A 12,715-nucleotide genomic window follows, 5' to 3' on the forward strand; every position below is an offset into this window, starting at 1 on the left:
TATATTTTTCATCATTTCTGTTTTGTTCTGTTTTGTTTTTGAACTCTGAACTCTATAGACTATACGAGTGTTGGCTGTGTTTGATTTTCATTACCGTACGTAAGCTTGCAATCTAACTGAGCGTGGAAATCTTTAAAACTCGGAATGTCTATTTTGTTTTTCCTTTGAGGATTTTCGTATCTGCCCACGTTTTAATAACGTAAATAACGGCGCCTGGTATGTTTACAAGCCTTTCTTTGGTTCTTCTGTTACTACTTGCCGGCTCGATTATTCCGAAATTTCACTTTCAATTATCGGAAAAAAGCTAAAAAGAAGACCCGGAAAAGGTCGAACATGGTTCAATTTAGCAGATGGCGTGACAGCTTTAGCTCAGTTCTATGCTCTACACTCTCATAGAGCACGCTCTTTCAACCAATGAGAGCGCGCGTTATATCCGAACTTTATTATAAAAACTGCTAGTGGATGTTGCACTTGCCCACCGACGTAGCACGGAGCATTTTTTCTCATTGACAAAAAAACAATTTTGTTTGCTTATTTGCAGAAAAAGCATCCTTTAATTATCTTCTTGGTGAATATGGAAATCCCTAATATTTCAAAGTATATAGACGAAAGAAAGCGTCTAGCTTTTGATTTAAATTGCCGCTAAGAGGAAGTAATAATTTATACATGGAGTTTGCCAGAAATATTTGATAGGGTAATCTTAGTGAAAATCGAGGATCCGATAAAGAAAATTTCTGGGAACAATGGGAACTTGGAAAAAATGGATTTCTGGGAACAACGGGAACTTGGAAAAAATGGATTTCGGGAAACATGGGAAGGAGTGGGGAATGATCAGAAAAAAATTTATGCCCCTGCCAAATGTTCAGACCCATCAATGAGTGTCACACTCGTACTGTATTCTATTCCGGTCTCGGATTCTCGCATTTCCTTTCCGGCTATCAAAGTCTGGTATTTTCCTATAGCAGAAATTCTTGGGCAAAATTTTATGTCGTAGCTTAAAAAGATATGTGTGTAGAAATGACGTGTGTGATCCTTAAGTGTATGTCAGCATGTCACGTATAGAAGTTAGGTTTTGATGTTTGACGCATAAAGATTATTTGACTAATTATTTTCTTCCACACCGGCCGGGCGTTTTTGGTGTCCACTCATCAATCCACGCTTATCCGTTTACATTTGAAAACGCATCCATTTTGATGCGTGGTCGGCTGTCCGATCCAAATGCTGATGGAAGCAACAACACGAGACGCTTTACATGTAATGTCCAGCAGTTTTCGCCTCCCCAAATTTATCTCCAGCCTTACTGTTGCGTTTACGTTCCACAACACACATTTTCTTTAAAATACAATTTTCTTCCTACCATTCGTACTAAAGTGTCCAGAAGGCTGACGGAAACAGATCATTTCGGTTTCAAAAATGGAAAGTTTTATGGTAAAGCATATCGTTTTAATTGGAAACGCCGCGTTTCTTGCCCGGACCCGAATTTAATGCGAAAGCTTTTGAAAACGTTGACGAAAAATGCCCCATGCTGACTGTCGCTTTCATAAACGTTTTGTGGACGATAGGTAAAATTGCATCAAAATATATTCCTGTTAAAATGAAAACACAACAGAGTTCGTTTGCCACCGACACAGTTGAAAAGTTTCTTCAGAAACCTTTACTACTTTGCACTTTTCAATCGATGCATTTTAAAACAGTCACCCTTGCAGCCTTTTTGAAAAAGTCTCGATTTATATTTTCGGTTTTGTGGTGCGGGCCATCCATGAAAGCGAATAAAAAAGCGTAGTTTCCGAAGGTACTACAAACGGAAACGCTGGCACGGGCGATAAGCTAATGAAGCTGAAAACAAAGAATTTGATGCATTTAAGTCAGCGTCTTGCTTTCACAAGATAAAGCTTCCAAAATCCCTTGGGTGACAGTATGATCACCAATTACAAAAGCAATTTCCATTGTTTTCTATCACTTCGGTGACTAAATTACTCAATTTGAATACCTGTAGTTATTGTTTGTTGTTGTTTTTAAGTTCTCCTGCCGGCACACGCTGAAAAGTAAGATATATCAACTACTCGCACATCTCGAACAAATCATCCGCGAGTTTCGCCGACTGAAAAGAAGAGGTCGTTGGTTTGGCTGAAATGACGGCTTCGTGTTGGGTTTCGCGTATACAGAGATCAAGTGCTCGCTGAATAGATTACGAGTAAATTAACTCGTTTGTCAGTCAAAAATATTTCCTCGTGTTTGCTTTTTGTTGGCATCGGAGCGAGCTTTGAATTGTTTGGACAATCCTATGGTTCACGTTATGTAAAGAAAGACATTGAATAATCCAGCCCGTTTAGATTGCTTCTTGCGGCTTTTTCCCTTGACGCAAAATTGGTTTGCGCGTGTCTGCATCGATAAAAGTGATCATAGCTTGCACAGTTTTAATGCAAAATGAGTGATGACAAAGAGGCGAACGCTCTTGATCAAGAAGAGGTTGTTTGCAGCATCAAGACAAACCTAACGTGTCAAGTGTGTGACAAGTTATTTGTGGATCCAAAAATACTTCCATGCCTGCATACGTTTTGCTGTCTGTGCATTGAAAATTTGCTCCGAAACCGACCACTGAAGGACAAGCTGTTTAAGTGCCCTTCGTGTCATTTTGAATCAGGGCTGGACAGTCGCAACTCTGTGAGGAAACTTCCCGCCAACTCGCTCCTGGTGTCGCTGCTCGACTTACTACGGATACAAGAAGGGGAAGCCATCCAGTGTGATGTTTGTGACTGCAGTGTGGACGAATCACCGGCTGATTTACGGTGTCGAGAATGCTCGGTTTATCTCTGTGAGTTGCACGCAGAGGCTCATAAAAGAGCTAAGGATACCAAGCGCCATGTTCTTCTCTCTTTAGGTGAGACAGGCTATACATGAATACATTTAATCCCTAATACCTTGACCACAGTATTGATATTCCCCACACTGTTCTCTTTACGTTTCCAAAGGTATTGACAAAGAGAATTTGTTTAGCAATCATGATATTCTTAAAATGACGATCTTTTCCTATCTCCTCGTGACCTTTTCATTTGATTCAAATGTGATACTGTGAGGAGAAATTAGAGGCCAGTCACCCTCAGAGGTTAAAGTTTTTTAAGATGAGAATAACTGATCTGAATGCAAACTCTCTAAACTCTCTTTAATACTGAGATTTTCGTGAGAATTTGATACTGCGTCAATATTTCTAGCTTGCAATTTTCCAAGTCACCGTTTCGATTTCATTTTCTCCATTATTGTCCTTAAGGCTGTTTAATAAAAAAATACCGCGATACCACCCAACGGCCACCCAAAAAAAGGAGAGCTCGAGAAAAATATGAAATCAGATCACGTTACTTTTCTTTGTCCGTGAAAGTCAGTTAAGTTCTCATTTTAGATAAAGTATATATTACGGCGAGTAGGAACGCCTAATAAAGCTCTCAGTGAGTTAGAAGAAAAAATTCGCAACTACGATGAAAAAAGAACGTCAAGGAAAGAATGTTCTCTTTCTTCTCTGGCCGGAAATTTTCAAGAGTAGATATGTTCTTACGCGTCACGTCACCTGTACTGTGGTTACTATGCACTCTATTGCGGAAAGCCTTTCTGGCTCTGATTTTCCAAAATTAACTCCTACATTTCCTACAACATTCTCTGACAGAAATTTTGATTTTTTTTTCTTAACAGAGCACCTAAAAACCATGTCTTTGAAAGAGTTGAACCGGCCAACCTACTGCGCAACACACACTGATGAAAGATTAGCGCTGTTCTGCGACACTTGCAATGAAAGTATCTGTCGCAACTGCGCTCTTAAAGACCACAAAACGCACCAAACTCAGTTTTTGGAGGACGCATACTCCAAATTATACCCCAGGCTCTCTCAAATACTGGAACAAACTAGGAGCGTTTGCATCAAAGTAGAAAAAGCTGTTCCCGTGCTGGAATGGATGCAAGCACGGGTAAACATGAAAGCTGATGGTATAATTCGGGATATCGAGGACAGCATCAACACTAAGATCAAGGCCTTAGAACAAAGGAAGAGCGAGCTGCGAGCCGCGGTAGAACTGGTGCGAGTGAACAGAAAGACCGCGTTGGACGTACAAAGGCGACGTTTAGAGGCATCCCGAGACGCACTGCAGGTGTCGTGTCGCTTTGTGAAGAGAGTCCTCGAAGAAGGTAATTACTAAATGAAATTGCATAAGACAGATTAAAGCACTTTTTCTTTACCTGTCGAAAGCAATATGGAATTTCATTGGTTTTGTTTTACGTAGCCAGTGTACAACCGCTTCCTACCCCCAACCCTCCCCTCTAAAAAAAATCGGAAATTAGGGGTTAGGGGGTAGAGAACGGCTAAACGCAGGCTATGCTTCTCAGAGCATTTTTATTGGTCTAGAAAACTCAGAAACTGACAGTTTTGGATAAAAAGAATTCTGCAAATGCTCTCAGCGCAAGCAAAATTAATTTAAACGAATGCAAGTTCAAGATTAAATACACCCACTACTGTTTTATTTTTTGATTTATTATAGGTGATCCTGTGTACTTGCTGTCCGCCAAAGATCTTATGTCCGAGAGACTAGAGGCACTTGCCAATCAGGGCTATGAACTTCAACCTCGTGAGGACCACGTGATCAAGTTTTCTGCCGAAAACGTGGCGTTACAACAAGCTATTGAGTCATTCGGGTCGATAGATACCTCTTACCCTTATTTTGCGACTTCTACAGCAGAAGGACCTGGTCTACATGAGGCAAATGTCAACCAAACCGTTTGTTTCACAGTAATAACCAGGTTTGTTGTCGTCATATTCATCTCCTTTTTCCTTTTTCAACTTTCTTTCATGAAAAACGCCTAATGGTCACCTTAGCGATCATTGTACTGATCTCTAGATGAGCAGGTCTGGGTTTGAGCCTCGGAGCTCGTTCCTCAATTCGGTCCCGGTAACTCAACGGGCCCGTGAATCTGTTCTTATTTCATTCCAAATGGGGGTTTCAAAGGTTTTGAAAACGATATAAGAAACTGTCTGTTAAAGAAAAAAAATGGTCTGGTCAGAGTTCCAGAATCTTCAGTTTCTCTCGCTTAAATTTGATTTTAAAATATGGTTTCAGGCCCGTTAAGTTACCAGGGCTTAAGAAACGGGCTCTAGGTGACTTTTAAAAGAACCCCAAAGGGCCTCCTAGGGAACCAGTCATTTTCCGTCGACCGGGGAAAAGTTCGAAGTATTTTGAGGGGGTTGCATGGTGAGGAGGAATGGAGAGGGATCAGTCGTCGCGAACAGAGTATAAAGGATGGGGGGGGGGGGGGGGGGGGGAGAGTGGCAACGCCAGTGCCAACGAGAGAGAAGAGGACGATTGGAATAAGACAGAGCCCTAAGAGGGGGGATCGCGTAAACTTTATTGTAGCCGAAATTCACCCCCTCCCCCTACAATTAGATTTCAAAATCTTAATGGACGAGATGTCGGTGTAGATCTTAAGTCAAAAATCTAATTACTCTATCGTTGTCTTGAATATTTGCTACTTTTCTCACAACTTTCAACGTTGGAATATTAGAGTTCGCGTTGTTCATTATCGCATCAATGATTTCAAAATCTCCATGTTTACTCAGGGATAGGAAAGGAAGACCTATTGAATGCGTGACCTCCGACTTGAGTGTTCAGATCGAGTCCCCGGATGGTGCTCTTACCGAGGTTGAAATCACCTCGCAAAATAGCGGGAAACACAACATTTCTTACATTCCCTTGGTGCCAGGACAACATCTTATTCATATAAGCATCCGTAGCTACTCAATGAACGGAAGCCCTTTCACAGTCAATGTACCTTTCGCCATGAGGGACTACGAAAATATGACCCAACCACAGCTGCTTATAGGAGGGCCTGGGGAAGAGGCGGGAAAACTGAAGGGTGCAAGAGGTGTAACAGTGGACAAGGAAAACAGAATCGTTGTATGTGACAGGAACAATTTCCGCGTGCAAATTTTTGATTCCTCCGGGAAGTTTCTGTTCGCTTTTGGAAACAAAGGAAGCGGGGATGGCGAATTCCCCGGCGGTCCCTTGAGTGTGGCTGTGAGCAACGACGGAAGGTTTTTCGTCTCTGATTGGAGCGGAAGAACTTTGCAAATGTTTGACGCCAAGGGAAAGTTTGTGAAAAGATTGAGACTTCCTGAAGACGAAGACGAAAAATGCGCCAAACTCTCAAATATAGTCTTTAGCCAAAAAGAACTTCAAGTTTATATCACCGATGGCCAAAATAGGAAAATTTATGTGTTTGACAGTGGCGGGGAGTACTTGTCACACTTTCAAGTTGGCTGTTTGGATGAAGACGATGGTCTCCCCAGCAAACTCCAAGGGGTTACAATAAACAGGAAAGGTATGAAAATAATCGCAGTTTATTTTTATATAACAAGTTGAGCCAATATGATCTACGGTGGATTCTTGCTTTTATAATAATGGAACCTCAGTTATAACCTATCCTTATATGACTTTTTACCACAATTGGCAGTAATGTCGCAATCTAATTGGTCCTTGTCGATAAGAGTACAGAAGGCGCTGCTCACGTCAACGTGTCACTCAACGCCTTTGTCACTGAGAGAATCGTTTTATTTGACGTCTATATTGTGGTAAAAGAAACAACAACAATAGCAAAAACAAATCGAAACTGGTCAAACGTGGTCTGTACTCTCATCGACAATGTTATTCGTCATCACTAAGGTGAAAATGTTGTGGACTGACGAAACGTCTATATTGTGGTAAAAAAAAACAACAACAACAACAATAACAAAAACAAGTCGAAACTGGTCAAACGTGGTCTGTACTCTCATCGACAATGATATTCGTCATCACTAACGCGAAAATGTTGTGGACTGACGAAACGAAGCATTGAATTGGCTGTCAATAGGGCGGGGAATAGGGCTCTACTTTTTTTACACCATGCAGACGAAGTCACAAGCACACTCTCCCCGACGCCTATTGCTCTTCCCAATGATATATAGTAACTGGATGTGAAAAATGATAGGAAGGAAAAGCTGCGCAGCCATTTTTTCTTAGTGTTTGAGCCCAGCATGCTATTCTTTTTTTTCCTCCATTGATCCTATTTTTTAATGAGGGCCTGTCTGCAAGCTGCCACCGCTTGATCTACCATGCCAGATATTTATGCAAAAACCAGTTTTACTGAAGCACCCTTAGAACTATACAATCTTCTTCCGTTCTACATTTTAGGAGAGATTGTAGTGTCCCTGGTGAACGATGGAGCCCTTCAAGTACTGAGCACGGATGGAAAACCACTGAGACACATTCCACTTCCTTTCACAAAATCTAGCAAAGTTTTCGCTCCAGAAGCCATTACTGTCGATTCAAATGACAACATTTTGATGGCGGATAGTATGAGAAATTGCCTTCTGGTGTTCTCAGGCGAGGATGGGCACCTTATAGCAGAATGTGCAAGAGAGGGCCTTTGTAATCCATATGGAGTTGCTGTTGATAGAGTGGGGCGTGTTATTATGACTGATTCTTCAAATCAAATTAAGATATTCTAGTATAAGAACTTCAGGGTTAGGATGTCTCTTTCATCCATAGTAATATGTCAGGGTTTAGTATTGACCAGGAAGTTCAAATCTTCCTGGTACTTACAAGTCTTAATGCTGGTTAAAGGTGCAGTATTAAGTACTCGTCTTAATAGTTAGAATTTGTTAACCCCTTTAACACCCGAACATCACTGTATTTTGTTCCCCATACTTTTATCTATCTTTACGTTTCCTATGGTACTGACCAGGACAATTCATTTACTAGTCAAAGGTTCTTAGATCGCTGATCATTTCCTTTATTCTAGTAAATGTAATGAATAATTCAGCACCATTACTACCGGAAGAAGTTAAATGCTGGTCATTCTTAGGGTTTAAAGGGTTAACAATAGGCAAAGCTACGATTTTTCAAAGGGGAAGGGATTCTTAGATACAAATTTCTGCACACCAGTAGTGAAGTGCCTTTAATGCTACCATTTAATTTCCTTATAGCCAGTCATGGATGTGATTTTGTAGTGGAAGAGGTAAGAGATTTTCACTCTGCAGACTCTATGGAATTGGGTGTTTTTGCAAATCCAAATAATAAGATTGTATTGGAAGTAGCTTTTCCCCGCTGGATTTGTGTGAATTATCTCACAAAGGGAGAGGGGTGGGGGAAATCAGGGGCATCTCAAGACCCCCACCCTCCTGGCTACATTCTTCATCCTGATCACTTGCGAGAATAGTCCAAAGTCACGCCCACAAAATATGACTTTGACACTTTCTCCCTTCGTGGATCTTGCAACTTAAACAAACTCGCTGAACAAATACTGCAAGCTCGAATAGCCACGTGTTCGATGGCGTAATACTGCGTTGCATCTTGTCTGTGCATTACGTACAACTGGGCAATTTTAAAAAGCTTTTTACGATGGATTATTCACTTTTAAATTTCACTGTGCTTACTATGGTCAACTCATAAGAATGGAAAGTTTAAATTTCGCAGCATTATTCTGGCAACATCAACTCAAGGAGTTAGTGAAAACGGAGCAACTTCAGAATACCCGGCCACTCATTTACATGTCATTGAATAAGAATAGCGTCTTTTGTGTTATGCCTCGATCTTCAAAGCCTCCCGACACATGTTAGTGAGGCAGACCAAAGTGGCCGGGTATAATGAAGTTTAGCCGTAAAAACTTTTACAGAGAAGCACTCAGTTTTTAATAAAGTTTTTTCGTTGACTATCAATCAAGTCATAAGTGCTCATTGTTCGCGCGATTTTACATATATATATATAAACGATCTTTTGGTCCCTTAGTTCTGAAGTCTAATCTTTAAGGGTTCTTATTCCAGGGCTTCTTCCCATCAAATTTCCTGCAAAAATAAATTCTAGTTCCTCTAGAAACATGCCTCACAGACCCACCAGCCTACTTGTAAATTGGATGTTTGTTTTGCCCGCAATTGGAATGCCACGCTTCTAATATTTTTCTTGTTCTGAAACCGCCTTTGTCAATAATAGTGCATTATCAAAGTCTATTGCGTGACTATTGGCCCAGACGTGATTGGCAATTCTAATGCATCTATTACTGACAAAGGCGGTTTCAGAACAAGAAAAATACTAGAAGCGTGGCATTCCAAGTTAACTCCCAATGCGGACAACAATTCCTCTCCTTTTCCCGGACAATACAGCATTCTTTTTAAAAAACATTCTTAGTTATCAGCATTTTTAATTTTTACTTTGTACTTCACACCTAGTATATTTTTTACCTTTTTATCATTTTACCCGTTGAAAGCTGTAGCGCAAACAGCCGAAAGCTCGTATTTTTAAAAGTTTTAGCCAGAGATCGTTTTTTAAATTTCAATCTTTATTATTAGCACATTTTGATTTCATCCCTCACAAATTAGGCAATGACCCAAAGCAACATTAAATCCACCTCTAAAAGGCACCATTACAAGGATAATGGTTAAAATAACCCTAGAATTGCCTAAAAAATGTGCAAGCAAGTGATTAATGGACTACAAAATCTCTACTTACAAGTGTACCTACAATTATTCTGTCAGTAGATTTATTTCAAGCGCCCACAGAATTTCATTCTAGTGTATTCATTTAAGTGAATGTCGGGTTTCTTTTCATAAGATAACACAGCTGTGATCCTGGACTTTTTTCCCTCGATAGGGGTAACGCGATGCATTGAGTTATGCCCACAGATTATGACTAGTGTTCCTGGCTGAAGGTCAGCTTCTTTCACCCCAAGAGCAGACAGATCTTGTCCAGCTTTAGAAGCCAGTAGCACTTGCTTGACCAAGTCATAGTTTTCATTTCCATCTGATCTATTTGAAATAGAGAGATTATTTGTTATTTCAATTTTCATTTGCTTCCAACCAGAAAGAAATTCAGCTTAGCAACAATTAAATGGATCAACCCTTTAACTCTGAAGATCTGATTGTTTATTCTCCCCTCTAGCAGCTACACATTTCACTGGAAATAAGCTACAAGAATTTGTGTTCGATTTACAAAACAACTTCTACTGATGGGATATAGTCGTGATTCTCATTACTGCTGTGCTGGATAATGTATAGATAGTACATAGAGCTCGAGAAGTCAATCGTTGATCACCCGTGCGAGGTAAAGGATGTAAAACTCCATCATTATAAGCCTCTGCTTTCATAGCAGGTGATTTGTTAACCGTAACTAAAAGAACCAATATGAAGACCAAATATACAAAACCAGCGAAAACCAGGGAGGGTCGCTTACCTGCTATGATTTCATGCATACTCACTAAGTAAGTGAGATCCTTTATTTAAGATAAATTGGACATTTTCTTCGCTAAACAAGAGCATAGACTAGCTTAGATAAGACAGGATGGCCTATCTGAATAGTCTTGTTTTCTTTCCCCGTGAGGCGCCTCTAAGACAACAGCTAACTAGCTTAGATAAGACAGAATGGCCTATTTGAATAGTCTTGTTTTCTTGCCCTGTGACGCGCCTCTGAGAAAACAGCTAACTCTTACCTTGTTAATGGAATGTATTGAAAACGTCCCCCACCCTCTGGTGCTTGAAGGAGGGATGTCACAGCGAACTGCCCACGGTCAAAATGCCAATCCAACTGATCATTTTCTCTGTAGACGTGCACATTTAAGTCTCCAAGGGGATCAGCCGTTCGGTAGAGCACGTCCCTGTCAAGAAGAACTCTAACGAACTCTGTCATCTCCGGTGACATATAAAGCTGAATTAGCGGCGAGTTTGTCTTGATTTGGTCGCGGGTAACGCAACATTTTGAAGATCGACACAAAATGTTCCTCGCGTGATCATTCTCGAGGAGAGGATCTTGACATTCCTCAAGATAGACTGTGTGATCGATTGTTTTACAAAATGCATCTGGTAAGGCCCCTTCTGCTTCTAGGATTGTTTGGCGAATAGCCCAAGGAAGCAGAAAGCCCGGCAAAAAGGCGATGCCGTTTCCCTTCAGTTCGCTTTTAGCACTGCTTATAATTTCCCGGAGAATGTGGCTCTCAAACTCAGCAATTGGATATCTTTGGTAGTCGATAATACTCTTAATATCACAGGCCATGGTTGAAGTGACGGTTTTGGCGGCCATCTTGGACGAGTAGGCAAGCACTTTGAAGGCCAGCCTGCTAAACCCCACCCATTCTTTGTAATGCACCAGTCAATGTAAACCCCCGCATACCCCCGGGACATAGGATTCTGTGTTCTTATTGTGTTATTGTGTTCTTTCTTTCTTGTGTTGAAGGCCCTGCCAGTCTCACCAAGTGTTTCAACACAAGAAAGAAAGAACACCTCAGAAATGTGAAAACCGCGGCAAAAGGCTCAAGAATTGCCAATCACGTCTGGGCCAATAGTCACGCAATAGACTTTGATAATGCATCTATTGTTGACAAAGGCGGTTTCAGAACAAGAAAAATACTAGAAGCGTGGCATTCCAAGTTAACTCCCAATGCGGACAACAATTCCTCTCCTTTGCCCGGACAATACAACATTCTTTTTAACAAACATTCTTAGTTATCAGCATTTTTAATTTTTACTTTGTACTTCACACCTAGTATATTTTTTACCTTTTTATCATTTTACCCGTTGAAGGCTGTAGCGCAAACAGCCGAAAGCTCGTATTTTTAAAAGTTTTAGCCAGAGATCGTTTTTTAAATTTCATAAGATGTTTTATCCTGGCTGCGGCCCCTCTATCTTTTCACGCTTTAAACTTTATTTGTCAAGTAACACACGTCATCGCATACAATGCTTTTCAAATGGTATAGTCTACTGTAAACATTTAAGAGAAATATTAAATTCTACATGCTACTAGAAGAGGGTTAACAGTTTTGTAGCACTATCACGAACAATACAAGACTTTAATTCAGACCTATCCGTGTACAGACCTATTCATGTAAAAACTGTTTTTTTAAATATGCATAAGAAGAGAATATAAACACCTGACGACATGCTTGATCGGTCAAGTGATTCTCAGAATAAATTACGAGAAAAAAAATGTGACAAAAGATTTTTGTTCACAAAAGAATCAATTATATTTATGTGCTCTTAGCATTATTCAAGGACCTTAAGGACGAATGGCATACTCAACCAAAGATATAAGGTGGTTAAGATAAAACGACTCTTACCTTCTTTTCATAGCCAAAAGCCGCTATCTTGCCGGACTAGCGATTCTTGACCCACTCCCCCGCTGTTCTTGGATGACGTGCAAAAGAGGTCAAAGTCCCCGATACCTGCGGCCCTTTCGCTCGTCTAACAACGGAAAACTCACATTTTGGGCTTTAGATTTCACGTGTAGTATCACGTTATTTTTGATCTAAACAAACCCTGAAAGTTCGGACATTGAGTCGAGCTCGCAGCACATGTGTCCAAACTTCGGCTTTGGAATTTTTTCTTAAATAACTTCCCACTTTCAAGAAGCGTGTCTTCGCTCAAAATTGACATCTTTCTTTTGTCATTTATTTGATCGTTTATTAAGCAAGTTGTCATTTCGCTGCCGTTGAAGCAGATGCGAAGAATGTTACAGGAAGCGTTGCGGCACGAAGTAAGAAATACATCATAAATTGCTAATGTTGGAATTTATGTAGAACAAGCCATCGGTCGCTTAAAGCAATTTAGAATCTCAAAAAATGTGCTACCAATTAAACACCTCTACTTGTGTGATGACATTGTAACAGTTGTGTATATGGGCGGCCGTCACCACCAAAAATACAAGGATGTCAAATAGAT

The 12,715-nt window shown here is 40.5% G+C and overlaps 2 protein-coding genes across 2 annotated transcripts; one reads left to right on the forward strand and one right to left on the reverse strand.

Moving 5' to 3' along the window:
• Nucleotides 1–1,640: 1,640 nt before the first annotated feature.
• LOC113684589 (E3 ubiquitin-protein ligase TRIM45) lies at nucleotides 1,641–8,086 on the forward strand. Its single transcript, XM_089186604.1, has 5 exons — nucleotides 1,641–2,881; nucleotides 3,685–4,173; nucleotides 4,524–4,782; nucleotides 5,597–6,357; nucleotides 7,206–8,086. The coding sequence occupies exons 1-5, from the start codon at nucleotides 2,428–2,430 to the stop codon at nucleotides 7,520–7,522; spliced, it is 2,280 nt and encodes a 759-aa protein (XP_089042730.1). The 5' UTR covers nucleotides 1,641–2,427; the 3' UTR covers nucleotides 7,523–8,086.
• A 1,241-nt stretch (nucleotides 8,087–9,327) lies between these two features.
• LOC113684594 (uncharacterized) lies at nucleotides 9,328–12,008 on the reverse strand. The gene is made up of 2 exons (XM_027201988.2): nucleotides 10,495–12,008; nucleotides 9,328–9,814 (listed from the first exon to the last, which is right to left on the reverse strand). The coding sequence occupies exons 1-2, from the start codon at nucleotides 11,079–11,081 to the stop codon at nucleotides 9,550–9,552; spliced, it is 852 nt and encodes a 283-aa protein (XP_027057789.2). The 5' UTR covers nucleotides 11,082–12,008; the 3' UTR covers nucleotides 9,328–9,549.
• Nucleotides 12,009–12,715: the final 707 nt, after the last annotated feature.

Source organism: Pocillopora damicornis, chromosome 11 (assembly GCF_964200805.1).
Source record: "Pocillopora damicornis chromosome 11, jaPocDami1.2, whole genome shotgun sequence".
Classification (NCBI taxonomy): domain Eukaryota; kingdom Metazoa; phylum Cnidaria; class Anthozoa; order Scleractinia; family Pocilloporidae; genus Pocillopora; species Pocillopora damicornis.